The 23812-nt window shown below is 50.4% G+C and overlaps 1 protein-coding gene across 5 annotated transcripts in view; it reads right to left on the bottom strand.

The window, feature by feature from the left end:
- Positions 1-23812, bottom strand: part of Ctif (cap binding complex dependent translation initiation factor) — a 246632-nt gene that overhangs the window by 183460 nt on the left and 39360 nt on the right. For all 5 annotated transcript variants that reach the window (XM_041639225.1, XM_041639224.1, XM_041639227.1 and 2 more), the window contains one exon: positions 5187-5392. In XM_041639225.1, coding sequence (XP_041495159.1) covers positions 5187-5366 — 180 coding nt within the window. In that variant the 5' untranslated portion in view covers positions 5367-5392. The remainder of the gene's footprint in view (positions 1-5186; positions 5393-23812) is intronic.

Here is a 23812-nt window from a genome sequence, read left to right as displayed (position 1 = left end):
TATCAAAACATCACCACAGACAGGCAGACAGAGACATTCTTCGTGTGCCTGTGTGTTTTTTAAAATTCCATTTCAAATAGTCATCAGATTAAATAGAAACAGGCAAAGTGCATTGGCAGAACTATTTCCTACAAAGCTGTGTCGATAGTGATTTTTTTTTTAAACAAATGTCTCTGAAAGATGGGTCTAACATGGTCCCCGAGTAAAGCTGGCCACCACTGTCCCTCCCGTGGGTGTTTGTGGGCATGGGGAGAGACTCAGGACCAGTCTTTCTTCCCTCAGTAGCAGATAGCCTGGAATCAGGCAAGGTGCTTGCACACGTCCAGCGAATGTCAGAGCATGCAAAAAGTTTAAGGAATGTACCCTAATGTCACAAATGGCAGTTTTCCCTAGACTGCAAACCTTAGCATCCACCTAAAGCCCTCTCAGAGGCCTGGCTATCCTGATCTGTCACAGATCCGGGCATCGAAGTGTGAGTCAGGTCCATCTGAGCTAGCAGCATGAAAAAGCGCAGGGCCAGCCTGTGGACATTCCACTAGCTCACCCTCCCTCCTCTCTCTCTTCGTCCTCCTCTCTCCTTTCCCTCCCTCTGCTGTCTGTCTGTCTGCCCCTTCTGCCTGCTGTGGGATATTTTTACCCCTGTGTGAAGATGTATTGCCTGTGATTGGTTTAATAAAGAGCTAAATGTCCAATAGCTAGGCAGGGGGTATAGGCGGGACTTCTGGGCAGAGGGAGAAAGTAGAAGAAGAATCGAGGTATACAAGATGCCACAGAGGTGCGGAACGTGTTGGACTCACAAAATGGGAGAGAGGTAATGCCACGTGGTAGAACATAGACTAATAAAAATATGGGTTGATTTGAGTTATAGGAGCTAGTGAGACAAGTCTAAGCTACGGCCAAGCTCTTATAATTGATGGTAAGTCTACATGTTGTTATTTGTGTTCTGGTGGCCCAAAGTAAAATCTGATTACACCTGTCTGCTTCTCCGTTTCTCTCTGTGTCCTCTCTCCCTCTGTTTGTCTCTCAGTCTTTCCCCCATCTGTCTCTGCTTCTCTCTCTCTCTCTGTCTTGGTTTCTCTCCCCCTCCCATTTGTCTGTCTACCTCCTGTCTGTCTCTGTCTCTGTCTCTTTCTCTCTCTCTCCCTCTGCTTGTCTGTCTGCCCCTTCTATGTGTCTGTCTGTCTCTGTCTCTCTCTTTCACACACACACACACACACACACACACACACACACACACACACACACACACACAGCTCAGCAGTCCTCAGGCAGCCAGGGGTACAGGAAAGCCCCTTCTCAAAGTGTCTAACTACAACTGTTCTGGCCTCTCCTGTTCCCACAGCTTGCTTATCAGGTGAGGCCTCCTGGCTTCCTCAGATTTTCTCCTTGCAAGAGCGTATTTCAGCTGGAAAAGCCTTTCAAGGAAGCCCTACTACAGGCCCCAACCCCACACAGAGGCAGGCAATGCATGGCGCATGCCAAGGACATCAGCTCAGACATTTCCAGATCTCTGCAGCATTTCTTTCTTTTTGGAATCAATTTGATTGAGAAACAGGCAGGTGATTAGCCAGACCCCTGGGTGTGTCTACAAGGCCATTTCTAATTAAAGGAACCAGGAACCGCAGAGTCCATAGATGGCTTCAGATTCAATGCAGGCTGCGATGGCAGGGCCTGGTTGGAGGAAGGTCTACGTGTGATGGTGGATTTTTGTTACTACTCCACTTCGCTTCCTGTCCCCCACAGTATGAACTGCTCTGTTCCTCCACACACTCCCCACCACGATGGGCCAAAACCTATGAAACTGTGAAATAGATACACTTTTCTTCTAAATGAATAAAAAGTACATGTTTTTCTTCTGTGTGTGTGGAACGTATGTGTGTGTACATATTCACATGTGTGAGTGTGTGCACACATACAGTATGGTGCTGGTGTTGGTGGAGGTAGTGTGTGTATGTATGTGTGTATATGTGTGTATGTATGTGTATATATATGTGTATGTGTGTATATATGTGTATGTGTGTGTGTTTATGTGTGTGTGTGTGTGTGTATGTGTGTGTGTGTGTGCAGAGACCAGAAGATAACCTCAAGTGTTTGTTCTCACCCTTCACCTTGTCTGAGACAAAGTCTCTCTAATTTTCTCGTTAGCCCTATGTATACCAGGCCAGCCAGCCTGTGAACCTCAGATGATGTTCTCATCTCCCCGTCTACACAGCTGGACAAGTGCCAGGATTGCAGACACCTGCTACCATGTCCAGCTTTACACCAGTTCTAAGGATGTGAACTCAGGTCTCTATACTTGTGTGCAAGCACTTTACCCACTGAGCCAATCTCTCAAGTCCTTCTCTTAAGTGTTTAATGTGAGAGATTTCATCACAACAAAGCAACAGTAACTAACACATTGCCACAGACAGCCCAAACCAATGAAACCTTGGCTTTCAGGTCCAGGTCATGACATTGCTAACTGTTTAGGAGAGTGGCTTAAATTAAGAGATGGAAGGGTACAAATGACACACTCCTACCATCTTGTGTCATTTGCAGACCACCAGGTCATGCTCCCACTGTCCCACCCAAGGCATTCCTCCTGGATGGCAGGTACCTCGCCCTCCCCGCTGTCCTTTCAGGTGCTTTTATAGAGCCTGGCGATTGCACCAGTGTCCCAAGCTATGAACCTCGGTGCTGGCTTTTCCCTCACCTCCACAGACTCGTGGGCTCACTTCAGCCCCTTCCTTGTTCTTGCACCCTTCCACCTTCAACTTCAGACACTTCTTAAGGCACCTCTTCTGGACTTCCACCCACTCTCTCTAGTACCAGGACCCAGCAACACTTCTATACCCAGGGCCTACAATCCATGAGGGCATTTACTGCCTGCCTTGGTGCCTACTCCACCTTCCTTTGGCTGGTATCCAATTACATCACCATCTTCACTCCCTGGTCTTTCTCCTGATGTCCTTCACTGTCCTTCAACCTTGGCGAGGACCACTGTCCTAACTCTGTACCAGCCCTATGGTGGCGGAGAATCCCTGGAACCCCCCCACCCCACCTCCCCAACTCCGCTGCAGGAGTCATTTCTCAGATGTTAGCAGGACAGGCTGTGGGGAGGTGGACAGAATCCGTGGTCTGATTGCTCCCCTCACTTCAACCATTCCCAGTACCTTACACGTATCCTAGATATGGTCCTGTTGGCTCTCACCTCTGTAACACCCCCACATCACTGTCCCCTTCGGTTGTGCTCCTAGTGGTGGTAACAAGCCTGACCTTCAGCTGCCTCCTGATACTGCCCTTGTCCACCTTCATCTCTCCCCTGGAACCTCTCCAGCCACCACCACTAGTGTTCCAGCTATCCCTTCAACAATGCTGGTCCTGTCCTCCACGTCCTGACAGTAGTCCCTCCGCCCACTCCCTAAACCCTCCTCCTGCTAGTCTCCACCATGGCTTTCTTCTGGTCAGCTCTCGCTGGTTCCTCCTCTTCGTGCATCTATCCAGGTATTCCTGAGCCAGAATCAGCCCTGCATCTCCTATCCACATGGTCCCCTTATCTCTACCTTGTCAGCCTGAGGCTCCTCCCCCCTCCTCCAGCATTCAACCCCCTGGTTAGCTCTTGGCTCTTCTGGCCCCATCTTCGGCATGCATGGCTCCTTCAGTCCACAAGCTCTTTACCCACCATCCGGCCTCCTTCCTCATCTTTCACCGACCTCACCTTGACCACTCTTTAATACTGCAAAATGGCAGCTCTCTTGAGAAATCCCCACCCAGTGCGCCCTTCAGGTCACTCTCTAGGTCCCTTAATGCTGTGCTTAAATCTGTTAGAATATCTGAGGTAAAGAACAAAATAAAACAAAAAACAACAACTAACACCCCCAAAATAAAATCCTCCAACTTTGCTTCAAAAAACAAGGCAAAAACAAAGTAAATAAATAAATCAACAAATAAGTCCTGGCTCCTGAGCTGTTTGTTTTGGCCTTCCTAGCTGAGATGGTGGCCAGCACCTGAGCAGAAGTTCCACAAAGGCGGGGCTTCTACTCACTCCCAATCCCAACATCTCCCAGATCCCTCAGAGGGGTGGTGCACCAACCCACCCCTGGGCGTTGATTGGGTAGTGAGCAGATTATGGTTTCACACACTCATGGTTTTAGACCATCAAGGACACTAAGGAAATAGTGTAGAACTATCTTCTTCCCCTAGTGCTCCGGGAAATGGGGCAGGGAACTCCTGTTTCTCATGGTTTCCTAGGTTGACTCTTGGTCTGGGCTTCATTCCGACTCCCTAAAAAGCTGGGAGACTAGATTTTTCTCCCTGCTGGGCAGTGAGCCAAGTGGTTGCGTTCAGCTCTTCTCTAAGGCAGGGATCCCAAGTGGTACACCATTTCCTTGACCACCCAGGTTTGAAGCGGGACAGCTACAAGAGAGGTCCCTGGTACTCTGACCCTGGACAGAAAAGAAGGCCCTTCCTTGTCTCCTCGTATGGGTGGCACCTGCCTTTGTCACTCTTGTTGTCCTGGACATTCCTGAAGCATTTGACAGATAGGAAAACTGAACCTCTGATATTGGGGGCTCTGCCCAATGTCAAATGAGCAGCTAGAACCAAATCTGGAAGCAACTATGGCAAGAATCTATTGGGGATGCACCGTGTTGGGCAAAGATGTGTGTGATAAAGACATCACAGCCCCAGCCTGCCAAGTAAGATCACCTCCCCTGCAAGGCCAAGCTGAGACAGATGGACCCAGGGGTTGAGACCATCCTGAGCTTCCTCTCTGAACGCCTCGTGCATCTAAGCGCATAGACATATAGCTTCCTGTAGAGCGCTACAGAAGACACAAGCAACACAACTCTCTGCAGTTGAATTGAGACACGGTCCCAAGTCACAGTTCTCCAAAGGCATGCATTATTGGCACCTGAGCTCCAGAGCTGCTCTAGAATGCAAGATTGTGGAGGTCAAGAAATCGTACTTGGCACATGGTAGGGTGGCTAGTAACTGTATATTAAGAAACAGGTAGTCTGCTTGGGTTCCAGAGATCGGTTCAAGGGTCAAGGGTGCTCAGCTAGGGGAAGGCTTCCGGGCTGGATCGGGATGCTGGGTCAGGTGGGACCACCACACCCCAGCAGTAGAGGGAGAAATGCTAGGACATTAAGGTCTCTGGTATCACCTCTCTGGGTTTGTCCAGCCCTTGGACCCAGGCCAGCATTCACCTGGGAGATGTGGGACTGTGTCCTCTGGCTCTCCCCATCACCTTCCGGCTTGTCCGTCAGCAGCCCCTGCACCTGGTACTCCAGCACGTAGCTGTCAATGAAGCGCTCCAGTTCCTCGATCTCCTGGGAGCGGCTGCTTCCTGCCTCGGAGGAGGCTGACGCCGCTGAGGAGTTCTCCATTCCTCCAGCTCAGGGGCCAGGGGTGGCTGGGGGAGAAGAGAACAGACAGCCTCCGTGAGATGCTGCTGGAGGGCAGGACAAGGCCCCACTTGGGAAATTCTCTCCACTCTTAGGAGCAATTGGGTCTCCCAGTTGCCAGAAAAGTTAGTGGAATATTACTGGCTTATCTTTATCATCAAGAATATGCCAAGTTCCCACTATGAACGGAAAGACACTGAGGCCAGCCGAGGCAGGGATTTGACATGAATCCACAGAACAGAGTGTGGGCTCGGTCAGCTATGGCAGCCTGTGGCCCCTCCACTGGGCTTTCCCAGGCTCGTGAGTCTCATGAACATGTGTCATGTGAGGAAACCGGACATGGCAGTGATCCCACCTGGCTCACTGAGGCAAGGATAGGCATTGTGATTCATTTGTATCCTGCAACATCTTGGTAGGCAGGGGAAAGGACTGTTCCATTGTTCCCTCTTGGACACTATTATATCCCCATTATCTTCTAGGCTCCCTCCTGTTCCGGCTGCTGTTGTCCGATCTGCTCCAGGCACAATTGATAGCACCTACCATCAGGTACCACCTGCTCAGGTTTGTTCAGACAGGAGACAGCTACAGGGCCTGTCTGGCCCCTGATCCCTGTGACCTGGAAGTTAAGGATCTATCTAACACCTCACAGGGATACCCTGGACAGGAAGGAAGCCCTGTCTTTTTGTCTCAGAGGACAATTCCAAGGCAGCAGCTTTGTGACCTTCAGTGAGCCTGAGCAGACTCCCCAGTTGTCTATAGCACCAGACCTCCAGAACCCCTCTCTTGCATCCCCTCCTGTTCCCTCTCCTCAGGCACACTGTTTACAGAGATGCCATCTGTCAGTCTTCTACCGAAGTCACTCCTGGGAAGCTGACCCTCACTCAAAGCGACAGAACCCCGAGCAGGTGCCAGGCAAGTCCTTCTCCCTGATCTCAGGTGGCAATCTCCTATGTCCATCAACTACTTCTCCATTGTGTTTAAAATAAGCACAAACATTCCTTCAAGCATGTCCTCAGTAGCTTTCAGTATGGTCACAATGCTATGTAACTATGACTACTTCCCATCTCCATTTCCGTAACTTCTCATTATCCCAAACAGAAGCCCTTCGCCCACTCCGCATCAGCCCTTCACTGTCCTGGCCCAGGCCCTGGTAACCCTACCTTCCTTCTGACTCTATGACTTGCTTATTCTGGGGACTAGGTTTAAGTGGGGTCATGTCATAATTTTGTGATTAGTTTATATCACAGTGCATTCAAGGTCCATCCATGCTGCCACACAGCAGAACCTCATGCACTTTTATGGCAGATGATGAGATATTGTATTACAATAGCATGTCACTGGCCAATCCGCGCACCCGTTCACTGGCATGCAGGCTGTGCTCGCATCTGGCTGTGGAGAATCCTCCATGAACATGGGTGTGCAAATATCTGTTTGCTATGCTGTGTTCAATTCTTTGGGGCATGCACCTATAGGTGCCCCACATCTCTAAGTCAATAAGGGGTGCTGCCTCCACAACACATGCTTCTTTCAATGCTTTCCCTTCTAAGTCACAGAGAGGGGAGATGGGAAAACCTCATGCAGCTGGCTGAGCTGGGAGCCACAGAGGAGGCTTCTGGCCTTCACAGTGAGGGCGAACACAGAGGTTGGGACCAAGGCCAGCAGGGAAAGGAGAGACGAGGGTGTGCACCTGACTCAGTCATTCAAGTGGGATGCCTATCCCAGGAGCTGGCCTCTGCAGTGATTCCCTGGGACCTTGCCCTGCCCCTCCCTATTCCTTGCCAGGTGATGAATGAGGAGGACCAAAAGGCCAGGAGGAGGAAAAGCGCCGAAGCTGCATTTTGTTGTAAAGGGCACCAAAGCGGAGGGTGGTACCCTGAGGCTGCAGACATGTATGACCAGGGCATGGGGCACATCTATGTCTGTCTGGTTGTGTTCTGAGACCTCCTTCCAGCTAGGCCGCACTCATGCTGGGCTACAGCCCCTCAGTGCCTGCCTGCTTATTTTAAGAACAGAAAGTAAAACACCCGTTCTCTGATGGAAAGACACCCTCCCTATACTGTCATCCTCATCCCCAGACTCTCACAACCCAGCCCTTTATTGTTTGGCCCACAGTTGAGTGCCGCTTCCACAGAAAACACACAAAGCGCAGGGGTGCCTGCTGAGGTACCTATCTCTCCTCCTCCTTCTGGTCTTACCTGGCTCTGAGCCCAGAAGCTCACAGCAGTCTCCCTCAGGCTATCAGGGTCTAGAGGAAAAGGGGGCCTAGAAACAATAAGATAGTCTCCACCCTTCATTATCCTCCCATCCACCACCTGCTCAGTGACAAATGGCATTAGGTGCTGTAAATTTAGCCAATCCTTTTAAGAACAGACAGGCATTAGCGGCATTCCCCCTCCCTTCCCCGTTCAAGGATGAGCAGGGTGACCTGCAAGCCAGGCTAGATGCTGGGAAACTTGTCATTCCAGCCCCTGGGAATCCATCATTTTAGCCCCCTAACTTCCTCAACCTCATTCCCTAACCCATCCAGCACAGCTGCTGAACCTCACACAGGAAACTGGGAAGTCTCAAAGTCTGCTTTCCTGGCTCAGTTTTTGGCTTTGGGCAACAACAAAGGACTCAACCACCTTGGAACACAGGGAAGCTGCAAGGGACCCTAGAAGTGAATAGGGGGATTGTTTGATGCTCCCAGGCTCAGAAGTCAGAGCTCTCCACTCTGCCTCATCCCAGCAGGATGTCGACTCTGTATGAGGGCAACATCTGAGCTTTGAGGGCAGAGGACCCAACATGGGCTCGCTGTTTTATTTTTGCTAAGTCAATCATCACATCTACCCAAGACTTCATCCCATTTTCCCCCACATCATTTCCTATGAAGCCTGGTACCACACAGCACCATACCCCTGGGTTCCCTGTCGGCGGTCTGTTCCTGGTGACTCTGGCATATGTGTGCTGGCTGCCGTCCATTACATGCTAGTTCCTAGACCCCCCCTATCCACAGGGCTAGCTAGAACAGCTTCACTCAGAACACTTTTCCTTTATCACTTGCCAGGCAGACCTGGGCCAGGGTTATATATAGAGAGAGCCTGTGGGAAGGGAAAGGCTGGGCTGTCTGAGAGGGAAGATGCCCATAGCTGTCCAGAAGAAGCCATGGGAACCTTTTCCTTGCCAGGCCCCCATCTCATCTGGCCTGTGCTCCAACCCCTCACAGATGACTCTGCAGAAAATATCAGTTCCCTGGCAATCTATTCTTCATTCCTATTGTCTGGTTGCTACAGTCGGTGTTGGCTTGATGACTTGATATAGTCGTGTGTGCCAGAGGAACACAGGCTGGTTCAGGGGAGGCCTGTGTGAACAGAAACTTCAGGTTCCCAACCCCTGGGAAGTGGCAAAGTTCAGAAACATGCAGCAGTGGGGGTGTGAGCTGGAAATCAGCAACACTCGCTGCTGCAGGAGGTAGGACGGCCATCATTCTCTGAGTGGGGATGCAATCCCCTACTTCACAACTCTACTTTAACCCTTTCTCGCTCTAACGCCGGATAGGGCGTTATTCTGAACGCTGGTCTGTGAGAACACAAATGTCCCGCACCACAACCACGGCATCAGAGGACGTGTGAATTAAAGCTGAACAGACCACACCCGCATCTGCATGCACTGTGCAGTCAAAGGAGCACTTTCATTTCAATTGTTCAGGATGAAGCATTTCTTTTGGGGGGTGGGCAGGACCAAAAGTGATGATGCCCAGCAGTCAGGTGTGGTTAACTCCCAAAATTCAGAGTCCCCAATATCTTGTTAATACAGATTCTGACTGGGTAGGCTGGAGCTGGACCCCAAATGCTGGGATTATTTTCCCTTGGAACTGTCTGACTGCATACCCCAGGCTGATCTTAAACTCCTGATCCTCTTGCCTCTGCCTCCCAAATGTTGGGATTATGGGCATGCACCAACATGCCTTGTGAGAGTCTACATTTCTTGCCAGCTCTCAGGACTAGCCAAGATCAGAGAATCCCGCCCATCACAACTACTCTTACTCAGATACCCACTCAGCGGTGGCATGGCAGGATAGTGGGAGGTTCCACCCTGACCTTGTGGCTACATAGGCAGCACCCTGCAAGATGTTGAGCTCCCCTCTTAATAGTCCACGCAGGACTCAGGGAGAGCTGGCACACAGTAGAACCTAATGAGCTGAGGTGCCTGTCTCTGGAGAGGTAGGGGACGACCCTGGGCACTGTCTCCACACCATTGTTTCTAAAATCCAGGTTGCACAGCTTCAGTGTCACTCTGAGAATCCCGCCTAATCCTATGCGGATGAAGGTATCAAAACGTGCAGGCAAAAGAGCTTGCTGGAAGATGCGCAGATACCTCTAGCCACAGACAGTACAGACACAGGCCACTCAATTCACCCAGTGGAGTCAGTTCCTTCACTCCTGGTGACCGTCAGCCTTTGGGATCCTCAAGTGTAGATCTCAGTTACCATCATTCACACTGAGTGGGAATGATAGGCTGGGGGTACTCAATGGGAGACTACCCTGCGTTACTCTGTGATCCAAGTCTGGACAGGGTCCCTTTGGCTTACTGCTCCATTCTGAGAGCAGGGTGACTTGGAGCAGGGCTGATTCCTGTGTGAAGGCAGAACATAGGCAACAGAAGGCAGGAGCTGTGGCTTCTGAGGAGAGTTGGCCCGTGCAGCTGCCAGCCATCCTGGAATGCCTAGGTAGAGAGGGCCCAGCAGAGATACTGAGTGATCTGTCGTCACGTCATCCTTGCCATCCAGGCCTCCGAGTGAGAAGCAGCAGAGCAGCAACTGGGCCCAGGACAACCAGGGAAGGGATGGGAGAAGGGGAAGGGCACACAGGTGGGTTCTGTAGGTGCAACTCCTGTATTACTTCTCGGTATTCTTATTGTACAGGTCCACCTTCAAGGTCTCAAGGACCACAGGGGCCTCCACTTGGACCTGACACTGACCACCTCCCTTGGCTCCAAGCACACCCTGCCTCCGACACCTTCTTATCCTCCCCATCTCCTGTTACTCAACCCTTGGCTGTTCTTAAAATATTTATGGGTCTTTATCTTGCCTTGACAAGACAGCAAGACCCCTGAGGTTCTGTGGCATTCTATACCTGTCTCCAACCTAAGCCCAGGCTACACACATGCACACACACACACACACACACACACACACACACACTCACTCATATACACACACACACTCACACATTCACTCATACACATACACACACACACACTCACACACACACACACTCACGCGCACACACACTCTCTCACACACACTCACGTGCACACACCCTAGCACATGCCTTCAGCACCAGCCTCCTCAGTTTCCTGCTCATGGCCACTGGGCTCCAGTTCTCCCCAGTTCCCACCAGCTCCTAGAATGTCAAAGACATAATGCTGGGGACCTCCTATCCAATACCTTCCTCCCAATCCAGGACTTGACCTCTCCCTATAACATTCTAGAGCCTCCTCAAGACAATCTATTACAACTAAAGCATCCTGAACACTTGTTGAACACTGCCACACTGGTGCCAGGGGATATGGATGGATCAAAGTTCTGCAGGGTCACTAGCCAGACAATTGAACTACATCCTTGGCTGGAGTCAGGTGGCTTCCTTGCTGCCTCTGCTCTCAAGTCGGGGGAATACAAGCACTTGTTAGCCCAATGTCTGCCACACAACTCTGGGCTGTCCCTAACCAGCCTCCTTATCTGTAAAGAATGCTGATGAACATATACCTCACTAGGAGATGCAGACGAAGTAAGGAGATGCATGAGACAAGGGCTCAGCACACCCAGGGACACAGCAAGCCCTTGTTTACCACTGGACCCCACAATCACCCTTTTCCTCCCTCTCTGCTTCTGGACTCTCGCCCCCCTCCACCTCTTTGGATTACACCCCTGTTTCCAAGGCCTGTCTCCAGGCATACCTTCTCCACGAAGCTTTACTTGGCCACTGGCTACTGCTGCCAGTGAGCTCTCCTCCCTAATGTCTCACCGTCTTAAACTCCCCACGCTCTGTCTGGGCCTTAAATCTAATCCTCTCCTGGGTTACAAATATGGGGTGCCTTCAGTTCTGCCATGCTGCACAGATTCAAGGGGACCTAGTTTCTCTCATCTCTGCACTCCGGGTAGGTAGCTGGGCCCCATTACTGGCTTTCTTCAAAGGCCTCTGGACTTAATTGTCTGAGGAAAAAAAAAAAGACTATTTTGGAGCACACTGGATAGGAGAAGGGACACCAAATGTGCCCTGTTGTGAACCCAGCGGGGCACTCCCAGTTCAGGCCAGAAAGCTCCAAATGCAGTGGCCCTGGCACCCAGGCCCTCCTCAGGTAACACTGCCTCTCCAGTGTCCCTCTTGGGGTAACCATAGCCCCCGGGCAGTTTTCTTTGTCTCTGGAGCATCTTCTTGAACCACAGCCCAGGAGGAGTGGTGGTTCTACACCGCCTGGGTTTCAGTGGAGCTACAGAGCCAGTCAGTCTTCAGCATCAAGAGGCAACTGGAAGGCAGACCTGAGACAGGGTCCCTTTCCCTCTCCTCCTCACGCTGTCCTTTTGAAAGCCGGCTGGCCCTCAGCCCACAGTGGCCTCAACACAGCTATTCAGTGGCTCACAGGGCCTTCTGGCCCTCACACTTTTCTCTGCAGTAATAAGACGCCATGATCTTGGAAACTTCTAGAAGGAGAATCTATTAGGGCTTCCTGTTCCCAGAAGGAAAAGAGCCCATTGCCATTTGGGGAAGTGTCAAGAATGGCGGCAGGCATGGTGGCCTTGTAGCTGGTTCTAGAGAAACCAGAACCCAGTGTATCCCTCCCTTGGCCTCTAGGAACTGGAAAGCAGAAAGCAGCCTCCAGGACACTGATGCTCTTTCTCCACAGGGTTGCTGAGGAGCAGAGACAGGCGACCCAGTACAGAAGAAGTAGCTCAGACAGCTCAGCTGGAGGCAGGCCTCTCCCCTTCCAGGTAGCCTTTATGTATCCTATACAACACCCGGGCCCACTGGACAACCGTGGGCATCCTGAACCCAATCCATCCCCAGTGTTGTCACAGTGCTCCGTGAATTCTCCATGAGCCCTGAGGAAACGGAGCAGCAAGAACTTTGGATCCTGGGTTCCCGAACTGGCCTCTAGGCCCAGGGCCAGCACCATCACGGCTACCTCTGCTACTCCCACTCACACAGCTGGCCTTTGAAAGCAAGTCCTCAATACCGTGTCCTTGGAAACGATTTCCAAGCCATTTCCCCTCTAAGACTATACTTATCTTCAAATAAACTCATAAATGCTCCTATAATGTGGACAGTAATAAACACTAATTTACAAAGCATTTACCTTAGGCCAGACACCATGTGACAGTAATTGAATCTGTAAGACGTCACGATGCAGACACCATTTTGTCCCTGTGGTACAAATGAGGTTACTGAGGCAGACAGGGGCTGACCAAAGGTAACCTGGTTTATAATAGGCTGGGTTAGTGCAGAAAACCATACAGAAATGGCTCCAAAATGTGACTATTCCAGCGTGTTACTCAATTCCCACTTTGTCCCTTGCTCAGCAGCCACGAGCTGTGGGATCCCATTGAAGGCTAGGGTGTTTTGGAACCAGATCCAAGTAAAGGCTTGGGGCCTGCACAGGTGACAGAGTAAACTGCCTTCAGGTGGTCAGATCCCTGGAGGCAGTTCAGGTCTTATGCCTTCCTGGGGGCTTCACAGCCTATTACGGCTGGATCAGTGAGCTCTTATAACCCTGCTCCTTCAAGCAGAACAGGTGTGCAGCGTCCATTTTACAGCTGGAACTCCTAGAGCACCCTGCCCTGCTAGACAGGACAGGTAATAATCCGGGATCCTGATTGCAGTCCTCCATATTTGCAACATCACAGAGACTAACTCTATAGCATAAGCCACCGAATCAGTGGACCTTCAGGTTGAGCTGGGGTGAGCCAAGGACTCAGATGGCTAAAGGAGCAATATGGGACAGAAGGTCTTATGTACTACACAGATGTCCTTCAGGGAGGATAGAAAGACTCAACTCTTCCATAGACCATAAAGTGGTCTATGTATACCATCTGTCTTGTAAATAAAGTGTTTGGGGCTTGGTCTTTTGATTTAAAAAAAAAAAGTGTGATGTGGTGTGTGTGTGTGTGTGTGTGTGTGTGTGTGTGTGTAAAAATACCAAGGCCAAGGCCAGAAAAGGGTATCAGGGGTCCTCCATCACTCTCAGCCTATTCCTTTGAGTCCGGATCTCTCCCTGAATCTGGGGCTAGCATTTTCTCTTCTAGGCTGGGAGCCAGCAAGCTGCAGCAGAGCTCCTCAGGTTCCAGGTGATGAAACACAGCCCAGAGCTGGGACATGACATGTGGAACTCAGAGCCTGGAGTCAGCTGGATTCCTGAGATGCTTGCTTTCCACACCTCCAGGTTGCTCAGCGGACAAGCATCCAAACCACCCTTCCCTTTTCTTTCTTTTTAGACCCACAGCAGGCTTTGAAAGCGACAACAAGACAGGCTGACAGTGTACGATACATTCTTGGTCTAACAGACTGTGCCCAGGGAAAGCTCATCCCCATGCTGTGCCCTAGACCAGCTTAGACACCTAAGTGACAAGGTGGTCATCAGTCTATAGCTGCCGGATACAGCGTTCCCACGCACAGGTTCCTTTGACTGTAGTCTCACAGTCAGGCTAACACACAGGCCACCAGATGTTCTCTAGTGCTCTCACGGCTCTCTGTACAGGACGGCCCCTGAAAGCATCTTCAGCATGTCACCTATATACTGATTAGCAACATCCTTGCTGAGTGGGACCTCAGCTGTCGTTGAGCCTAGTGCACCCCTCCAGAGTCCATGGGTTCAGAAGATACCTATCTGTCTTGTGGGTCACTGTTAAGATGATAGATAACACACGGCTCTTTTATGAGTTTAGGATTACAGCTATGCCCACCCTCACCACCCCTCTGCCCCAACATGAACACAGATTAATGTGGTCATGGCCTTATGGCTTCTTAGAAAAAGAAAATCCTGTTCTTTTCTTCTCTTAGAGATGGATAAAAAGCAGACCTAAAGCAGTAGTGGAGAGGGTAAGTCTCAGTTCAATAAAGCTGAGATGCACCTACAGGGTTCAAGCCGGAAGGATGGTTCTAGCCAGAGCATATCTGCCCAGCATCGAGACCAGTACCTGCAGGAGCGCCTCATCTGCTAGCCAAGAGCAAGGAAGCGACTCTCTGATTTCAGTGAGATTGGCTGTCTCCCTAGGGACCCACCTGTGTAGGAAATATCACTGATATGGCACAAGCCGCTCTGGGATTGCTGCCACAGGAAGCCACTTGGGCTGCTCAGGAAGAATGGGGGAAAGGAGAGAACCAATTTCTCTGTAAGAAGAGAAGGGCAGACATGTCCACCTTGTCTGGCACCATCCAGGAGAGGATGGATGGCCAGGAAAACACTCAACATTCCAGTCTGGGGTGCAGAGACACGCTAAGATTAGATTGGGGACACTGAGCTGTTAGAATTCAAAGGAATTCTTTTTTTTTCTTTTTTGGTTTCTTGTGACAGGGTTTCTCTGTGTATCTCTGGCTGTCTTAGAACTTACTCTGTAGGCCAGGCTTGGCCTCAAACTCAGAGATCTGCCTGCCTCTGCCTCCCTGAGTGTTGGGATTAAAGGCGTGTGCCACCTCCGCCCAGCTTCAAAGGAAATTTTTTTTTAAATTTATTTATTTATTAAGGATTTCTGCCTCGTCCCCACAACTGCTTCCCATTTCCCTCCCCCTCCCCTGATCAAGTCCCCCTCCCTCATCTGCTCGAAGAGCAATCAGGGTTCCCTGACCTGTGGGAAGCCCATGGACTGCCCACCTCTATCCAGGTCTCGTAAGGTGAGCATCCAAACTGCCTAGGCTCCCACAAAGCCAGTACGTGCAGTAGGATCAAAAACCCACTGCAATTGTTCTTGAATTCTCAGTATTCCTCATTGTCCGCTATGTTCAGCTAGTCCGGATAAAGGACATTGAGCTTATAATTCATGTTCCTAGAGAAGCTAAATAAGGTGAATCCATAGACAAACACATAGGCATCCTCAGGAATATTAACCTTCATCAGGCGATGAAAGGAGACAGAGACAGAGACCCACACGGGAGCACCGGACAGAAATCTCAAGGTCCAAATCAGGAGCAGAAGGAGACGGAGCACGAGCAAGGAACTCAGGACCACGAGGGGTGCACCCACACACTAAGACAATGGGGATGTTCTATTGGGATCTCACCAAGGCCAGCTGGCCTAGGTCTGAAAAAGCATGGGATAAATCCGGACTAGCTGAACATAGCGGACAATGAGGAATACTGAGAATTCAAAGGAAATTTTGACTCTGGTCCAGTCCTTAAATATCTGTCACTGGTTCAACATCTGCTAGGCAACATCTAGACCCCATGCTACCAAGGTGAATGGAGGCATGGCTCTGTCCTTCAGGATACCTTTAGGGTAGCAAGGAGAAAGCCAAAGACAATGTGTCAAGAACATGTCACCAAATCTTGCCTAGAGCCCCAGAATACATGCCCAGGCGGAGCCCGTGTGATCCTCGGTAAGTTCCACCCTCAGTCTTCCTATGACAGGTGTCCTGACAGAAAGGGACATTGAGGCAGACTCACACACACACAGGAAGAAGCCATGGACAGAGGAGAGCAGACAGGTGACATCAGAAGCCAGAGGACAACCACACAGTGGCTGGTACATGCTTGTAATCCCAACCTAGAGAGGCAGCGGCAGGAGGATACCGAGCTCAGTGCCAGTCTGAACTAAACAGTGATACCCCGCTTAAGACAAAACAGGAATCCAAGGCCCATGAAAATTGGTCAGCAAAGTACCAGAAGCTAGGGAGACCTTGGTGCAGCGTCCCAGCCACACAGCCAGAGGATCCATCCATCCTTACTCAAACCTGACCTTCCAGCCTGCTGCGGTAAAATCGTCAGCGGGGGTTGTTTAAGATGAACGTTGCTCTTTGTCACAACAGCTCCAGCACAAACACCATTTGTGCACAAATACACTGCATATGTGACAGCTCCATGTGTGCACATACTGACCCTGGTTCCTAGGTAGTCGGAACAGGCACCAAACCAGAAATTGGCATTGCAAGCTATGCAAAGGCCCTGAGATGCGCTCTTTGGGCAAGCATCCTGTGTCCCCATTTTAGAGATGGTCAGTTTTAGGAGGTAGTGCTGGCATCAACCACACTTGGCCCTCATTGGGTTCATGGGAAATTCTTCGGTTCATCCCACGGTTTTCTACTGGAACCCGGGACTCAGTTGACTGCCAGCCAGGTAAGGAGGAATCACAAAAGAACAAGGCCACACAGGAGCTCAGAGTAAACCAACCTCAGAGGGGCAAAAAGTGCAGCAATCTATGAGGGTTTGTGGGTTCCAGGTCTGACAGCAAGGTGGCCTATATCTGGTATTTCTAGACGAGGAGAGCAAGGCAAAGGCCAGATGATGGCGGAGACAGGTGGAGAGGAAGAGTACAGAATGGGAGAGGGTTCATTTCACAATTTTCGGGCCTGACTCAGCTAGCTACCTGCTGTGTAACTGCCACTCTACAGACAGCCCTGCTGTAGCCTCTGCCCACTGCTGCCAGGCCAGCTGACAGCTCCCAAGGGTGGCAACGTGGGGCATAGTCTCAACTGTGGGTTCATATGGAAGTTATGGGGCCCAGGCAAGAAAACAAAAGCCTTTCTTACTTCTGTTAAATGGCATTTAACTAAATAATGGACATTCAGGAAAAGAGCAGGACACGCCTGAGGCTGAGACCCACCTTTGATCCCTCATCTCTGCTGATCACCTTGAGTGTACACTCTTTTTCTTACCTATATAGGAGGACAAACACTTAAAAAAAACTCCTTTAGTTGAAGAATATGGAAATAAATCTAAACTATAATTATATTTCAACTTATACCTGAGCAACATATTAAGAAAATACTAACAGCAACAATAATAACAACCTAGATAACTTTGCATGGCTTCATCTGAGTCCTTTCCAAGTACTGCAAACTTGCCCCTTTCTCCAGTCTTCCAGGGGACTCCTGGAGCCGTGCTGGATTCCAGGCTCATTTCTGATGGCTTCTCACACATTTCTGCATACTACCACAAGAGACCACCTCCAGAACTCCTTCTGAGCCCTGAGAGATGCCAGCTCCCACTGGCACATAACACCAGCTCCTCTGGCCACTGAGAATTCCCAGGATGGAAGTGACAGCTTCGGGAGGGTCATTTGTGGTTGATGCCTATTCCTCTGGGGCAGGTTGTAGGCTGGGGTTCAGTGGGGCCAACCAGTCTGGCTGTGGCTCCACCTGCTTCAGGGCCACTCAGAACCCGCGTCACCACTCCCTGACCCATAGCAGTTAGCCAGCAGATCAAGAGTGGGCCTGAGAACCTGGCATCTCCCCTTTGTTCCCTTTCTTTGGGGCCCAGAGCCAAGCGAGCGAGTGAGCAGCAGGCTTGAGCTCTGCTGTGCTGACAGCTTCATCAGGCTGGTCACCACCTGCTAATTGCATCCTCAGCACCACAAGCCCTTCCTGTCCCCTCCAACTGTAACAGTGATGAGAGCTGCCTGTCACACAGCCTGAGCTGTAGGCTCCAGGGCATTCTAATCCATGCCGGTACTGAATGCCTGCTCTAACTTCAGGTTCGGTCTAGCCTCTGCTCTTGCTTCTAGTCCACATGGACATGGGATTCAAGAGCATTTTCCAGTCTCCTCAGGGAGTTTGCTGCCTGGCAGCTGGAGGGCTTTATGGTAATTTAGTCTCTGGCACCTAGGCTAACTGGGACAAGAATGGGAATAGTGCTTGAAGCCCCAATGGAGAGGATCAGCAGAGGAATCCAGAGGGAACATAGACCACCCTCTTGCCTCCCTGACATCACAGGAGAAGCCAACAAGGTGATGAGTACCAGGTGACAACCACGGAGTAGTAGGAGGTACTGCCTGCCCTTGTTCTATGGTTACTGCCCAGGTTCCCCTGGAAAGAGGCTGGAATTCATACTATGATGTAAATGACTATCCGTGAGCTTTAACAAGGGAGACAGAGAATAAAGAATGGCCCGGACACTGGGAACCCAAAGACGTACAGAAAGAAGGCAAGACAACACCTGGAAAGGAGTTCTGTCTATTCCCAGTGTGGGTGCTGCTGGGGGTGCCCTTCTAGGTCAGAGCTGGCTCCTGGAGGACCCCCCCTCCCACTGATGACTGTTGCAAGGAGAGGGCTTCTTTGTCCCAGCAACCTGGCTAACTTAGCCCTGAAATAATCACACAAAAACTGTATTAATTAAATCACTGCTTGGCCCATTAGCTCTACCTTCTTATTGGCTAACTCTTACATCTCAATTTAACCCATTTCTATTAATCTGGTGGTTTACCGGGAAAGATTCGGCACGTCTGTCTCTGGTGGCTCCATGGTGTCTCTCCCCTACTCTGCCTTTCTTTCTCCCAGCATTCAGTTTTGTCTTCCCTGCCTACCTAAGTTCTGCCCTATCAACTAGGCCAAGGCAGTTTCTTTATTCATTAACCAATGAAAGCAACACACAAACAGAAGGGACTCCTATACCAGATGACAACACAGATTCCTGGTTCCAAGGAAAACTAGGGGTTTGGTGGCCAGAGACTTAGATCTAGTGTCTCTGCTATCAGTTAACTGTGACCTTGGACAAGCCACAGCTCTGGGCCACCCTGGTTTCTGTCTCTACAAGAAGAGGACCCTGGCCTCCTCCCAGGATTGGGAAGGTAGTCTCCAGTTGGACCTCATGCCCTGGATGTGCAGCAGGCTGTCCTGGCTGGGGGCCAGAGTTCCACCATTTCTGTCTCTGTTACGACATCATAGCAGCAGGAGTAGATTCCAGGCTAAATATGGAACCACAGACTCAGGCTTCTCCACCTGTAGGCCTGGCCCAGCTGACGCTGCTGTCTTCCAAGCCACTCCAAATGCTGATTCAGAGACTCTGCGCATGGCCAAAAGCCAGACGGGTCAGGAGGGCCAGGGCAACAAAGAACTTCCAGACACATCAAAATCCAGCAGTGTGAGGCACTCCCCTCTAACGCAAAACAGGCACGTGCCTGCCCGTTAGTTCAACAGCTCAGAAGAGCAGAAATGCCTGAGTCTTGGAATATACCAGTTTGTTTCCAACAAAGGAACAGGGACACAATAAAACAAGAGAGTGCTCTCTGTGAGGCAGGACATGTAGGATGAGGTATAAGACCTCTCTCTTTAAATAAGACCATGTGACTTGGCACCACATCCTCACACAGACACTGGAGAAACACTCCATTGCTGACAACATGCTTATGGGAGGCCGAGGTCTCAGAGGGAGGCCAATTTCCCATCTACAGCTCAAGCTAACTCTAGCCCAAGTGATGCAGCATGAGTCACCCCCCCCCCACACACACACTCCTATCACAAATGTAGTGGTTATCTACCATGTTGCCAGAGGCTCACATGTGCCCTTCTACAGATCTCCTTGAGCCTTAGTTGATGGGGTCACACAGGCTTAGGATAGGCCTAAGAAGAGGGGATCTGGACATGGATACATACAGAGAAGACTATGGGAAGGTGGGAATGCAGTAAAGAGACACGTTATCACCAGTAGAATGAAGCTGCAAAGCATTGTGGGAGGTAGAGGGAGTTGGCACACACATAGGAAGTAGGAGAGAGAAAAGAGAAACCGTGCTAGAGCCTCCATTCATGCTGTAGCCCAGGGAGGACAGAAACAGTAGAAGATGACTCAAACTCTTGGCAAGCCTGCGTTCTCCACCAGTTGGGAGAGGGGCAAGGAATGGTGAGAAGGGGGACAATGGCCCTGAGGAGATCCCCTCACAGGCGGAGCTTCTTCCCGCTTAAATCTGAAACAAAGGTTGCTTTGGAGAAGACAGAAGCAACAGATCCAGAGAGAGGATGCAGCCTGAGGCTAGGCAGAGGAACCAAAAGCTACCCACCCTGGTGGAGGAGACCTGGGAAAGAGGAGGTGGCAGAGCAGGGCAGGCAGGGAAGCCAGGGGAGGTAGCTGGAGGGTCATAGGGAGAGTTGCTAGATATATGGATAGTAGGAAGCAGTAGATAGATAGATAGATAGATAGATAGACAGACAGACAGACAGACAGACAGACACACACACACACACACACACACACACACACACACACACGTAGATACAGATGATATATACAATGTGAGCTCCAGCATTGGTTCAGGGACTAGTTAGGTGACAAGATAGTCACCCAGACAAGGAATGCAGACTGGAGTCATGAACTGGATTTAGGACTGCCACTCTGACACAAATGAGGTGCAGCTGTCCTGAGCTGGTGGTGGGGGCAACAGGGCCAAGGTACAGGGTAGCTGGGGAAAGCTGGAACTAGGACTTCCAAAGTTCCCAGCGTTGACAGACCATGGAGAACAGGTCCCTGGAGAGGATGGTGACCACAAATGCTGGGAGAGCAGGGATATGCGGGATGTCTTAGTCAGGGTTACTACTGCTGTCGTGAAACACCATGACCAAAGCAACTTGGAGAGGAAAGGTTTATTCTGCTTCCACTTCCAGGCAACAGTCCATGACTGAGGGAAGTCAGGAAAGGAACTCAAACAGGCAGGGCCCTGTAGGCAGGAGCTGATGCAGAGGCCGTGGAGGGGTGCTGTTTACTGACTGTTCCCCCTGGCTTGCTTAGCCTGCTTTCTTATAGAACCCAGAACCACCAGCACCACCCACAATGGGCTGGGCCGGCTCCCATCAATCATTAAGAAAATGCTCTACAGGCTTGCCTGCAGCTGATCTTACGGAGGCATTTTCTCAGTTCTCTCCCTCCTCTCAAACAACTCTGTGTCAAGTTGACATAAAATCAGCCAGCACATGGAGGGTGGGACTGGAAGCAGCAGCAGTCTGAGGGTGAGGGTGCCCTTCATGGGAAGGCCACCACGATGGGCAAAGCAGAGTGCCCATGGACCTGGCACTTAGGAAAGTCCCTGTAATAAGGCCTCCCATGAGGGGACAAGATCCTTGAAGGCTTGTTCATTTCTGAGTCCCAGGAAGAGAAACTCCACAGTCACTAAAGGCAACACTGAGGGGGTGACAGGGGCCCCAAATCAGCTCACAGCTGCCAAGTGTGTCCACGCCTTCTCAACGCTGCTCTGCCGCCCCGAGGGCTTCCATGGTGAAACGTGGAACTGAGGACTGGTCATGCTGATGAGTTCCTGTTTTCAGACGCACTTTACAGTATCATTAAGGCAGAATTTAGCGAAACGCAAAAACACATGTACAAGATTTGAAAATTTTGCTTCTATATAACCTTCTATATAAAAAACAAAAAAATAGAAAACCAAAAGTCAGTCTTAACATTATGTTTGTGAATACATACATATTATATATACCATATATGTAATATATAAAACATATATTAAGTAACTACATAATATATTATATATTTAGGTCTCCAAAAATATATTATATAGCTAAAGTTTGGATTGCAGATATTTCAAACCAAGAATGATTTAGGTCACAGCAGCCTCTCATTTTGCTGGGAAGTTGGGTGGCCAGCCAAAGTCATGTCATTAATTAATGACATAGCCAGGACCAGAAGCCACACCTCCTGAAGTACCCCAGCTTCTGTTGCTACCACATGCTCCAGCGCAAGTCAAACTGATGCCAACAGTCACAGAGGCCATCTCAACCCTGCTGGTGCCCACAGAAGGGGCCGGGAGGCTCTGCTGTGTTACCAGCTGTACTATTGGTGGTTGGGGTCCTGATTTTACAAGGCTTGGCTTTGTTGTACAGAATTGCAGATACCTCCATGCCATGGTGCCATGTCTTACATGGAAAGCTCTCCAAAGGCCATGTGTTGATGGTTCCCCCCACCCAGTGTGATGCTTTGGGGAAGGGGTGGGAAGTCTAGGAGAGAGGGAGAGGTTTTAGGGTCTTGAGGTCACACCCTTGAGAGGAATCATGAGATGCTGATCTCGTCTCTCTCTTGGCACCTTGGCCAGGAGTTATTTCACATGTCCCCATCCTGATATTGCAGCCTCAACAGACACCCAAAAGCAACAGGGCCAACGGACCTTGGACTAAAATCTTCGGAACTGACAGCCAAAAGCCTTTTTTTTTTTTCTATTTATAAGTGGATTATCTCAGGCATGCACCACAGTAACAGCCAACTAACACAGGTCACGTGCTAGCTGTGGGGGTCACACGGGCATGCAGCTGTGTTTGGGAGGGGGGCTGCCGAGGGGGCAGGCAAACTGAGACCAGCCACACAGCACCTGCTGCATCCGACATCAGAAATGCGGTATGTCTGCTGAGGTCTTTCCTACAGACCCACCGTGGCCTGGTTCCACTCTGGAGTCAATTTATTCCAAGTTCCAATTGGACTCCTGGGCAAGATAACTTTTCTATAAACTGCAAAGGACTTGAGCTTCAGATGAAAACTCTAATTATAATAAAGGGGGAAACTAACATAAATATTTCCATAAAAGAGCAAAGAACATAAAAAAAATAAATTTGCAAAGAGAGAAACCATTTAGAGCAAGCTGGCCAGTCATCAAAGAAATCGAGAAGGAAACGGTGACACCGTGTTACCCTTATCAAATCTGGAAGAGCAGCCAGGAAGGCTGACTCAGGAGGAAGGAAACACATTTTCTGTCTGGAATGGGAGTGAAAGCAAGCCCGTGGCCTGTCTTCTGCAGAGCCGTGTGGAGCAAGTGTTTAAAAAGCTGTTTGAATGTATGCACAGCTTAACCTGACCTATGAGCACGCACCTGGCCAACTGTCTCAGAAGTGTGTGTAGAGGCCACAGCCCCGGGACAGGTGTCCGCTAACTCCTGACTTCTCTGAGAAGTCACTGACACATCACCGAGATCTGACGCAAAGGGTATTTGCTTTCTGAGCCGACTGTAAAGAGCTGTGCCATCAACATAGGGGAGGAAACACCGAAAATGCCATGAACCAGTTATGGGGCATCCACATCCAGAGGTTCACTGGCCACAACAGAGCCGTTCAGAACCCTGGCAGGCCAGCTGCTGGATCTCTAGGAGCCAAGGTGCCACCCTGGGAGGAGAGACAAGCAGACCTGCCCCTTAGCACCATTGCGTGGCCTCTCTCTTCCCTGGACTTCACATCTCCAGGATGACACAGCCCCAACTAAGGATAGGACAACAGTGTCACAGCTGTGTGTTAGTACAGACTCCCCAGAGAGAGTGTGGGAAGCGACACCTGCCACAGTGGAAGGACTGGTGTGATCCACAGTAGGTCATGCCGTTGAGGGAAGGTGTGGGGTATGAAGTCCAGGCTGGATCCCCTGATCCAATGTCACATACTAGCATCTTCCCAAACTCCCGGAGGCCAAAACAAGCCAGGAGCAAGAGAGTATCACTTCAGGGAATCAGGGACAGGGTGAGACCCAAGCCAAGCCTTTGTGTTGTGG

The sequence above is a fragment of the Microtus oregoni genome, unplaced genomic scaffold, assembly GCF_018167655.1.
Source record: "Microtus oregoni isolate MIOR12 unplaced genomic scaffold, Mior012 000057F_ref0000458, whole genome shotgun sequence".
Lineage (NCBI taxonomy): Eukaryota > Metazoa > Chordata > Mammalia > Rodentia > Cricetidae > Microtus > Microtus oregoni.
Note: the sequence above shows the minus strand (reverse complement) of the source record. Positions and strands in the feature narration are given on the sequence as shown.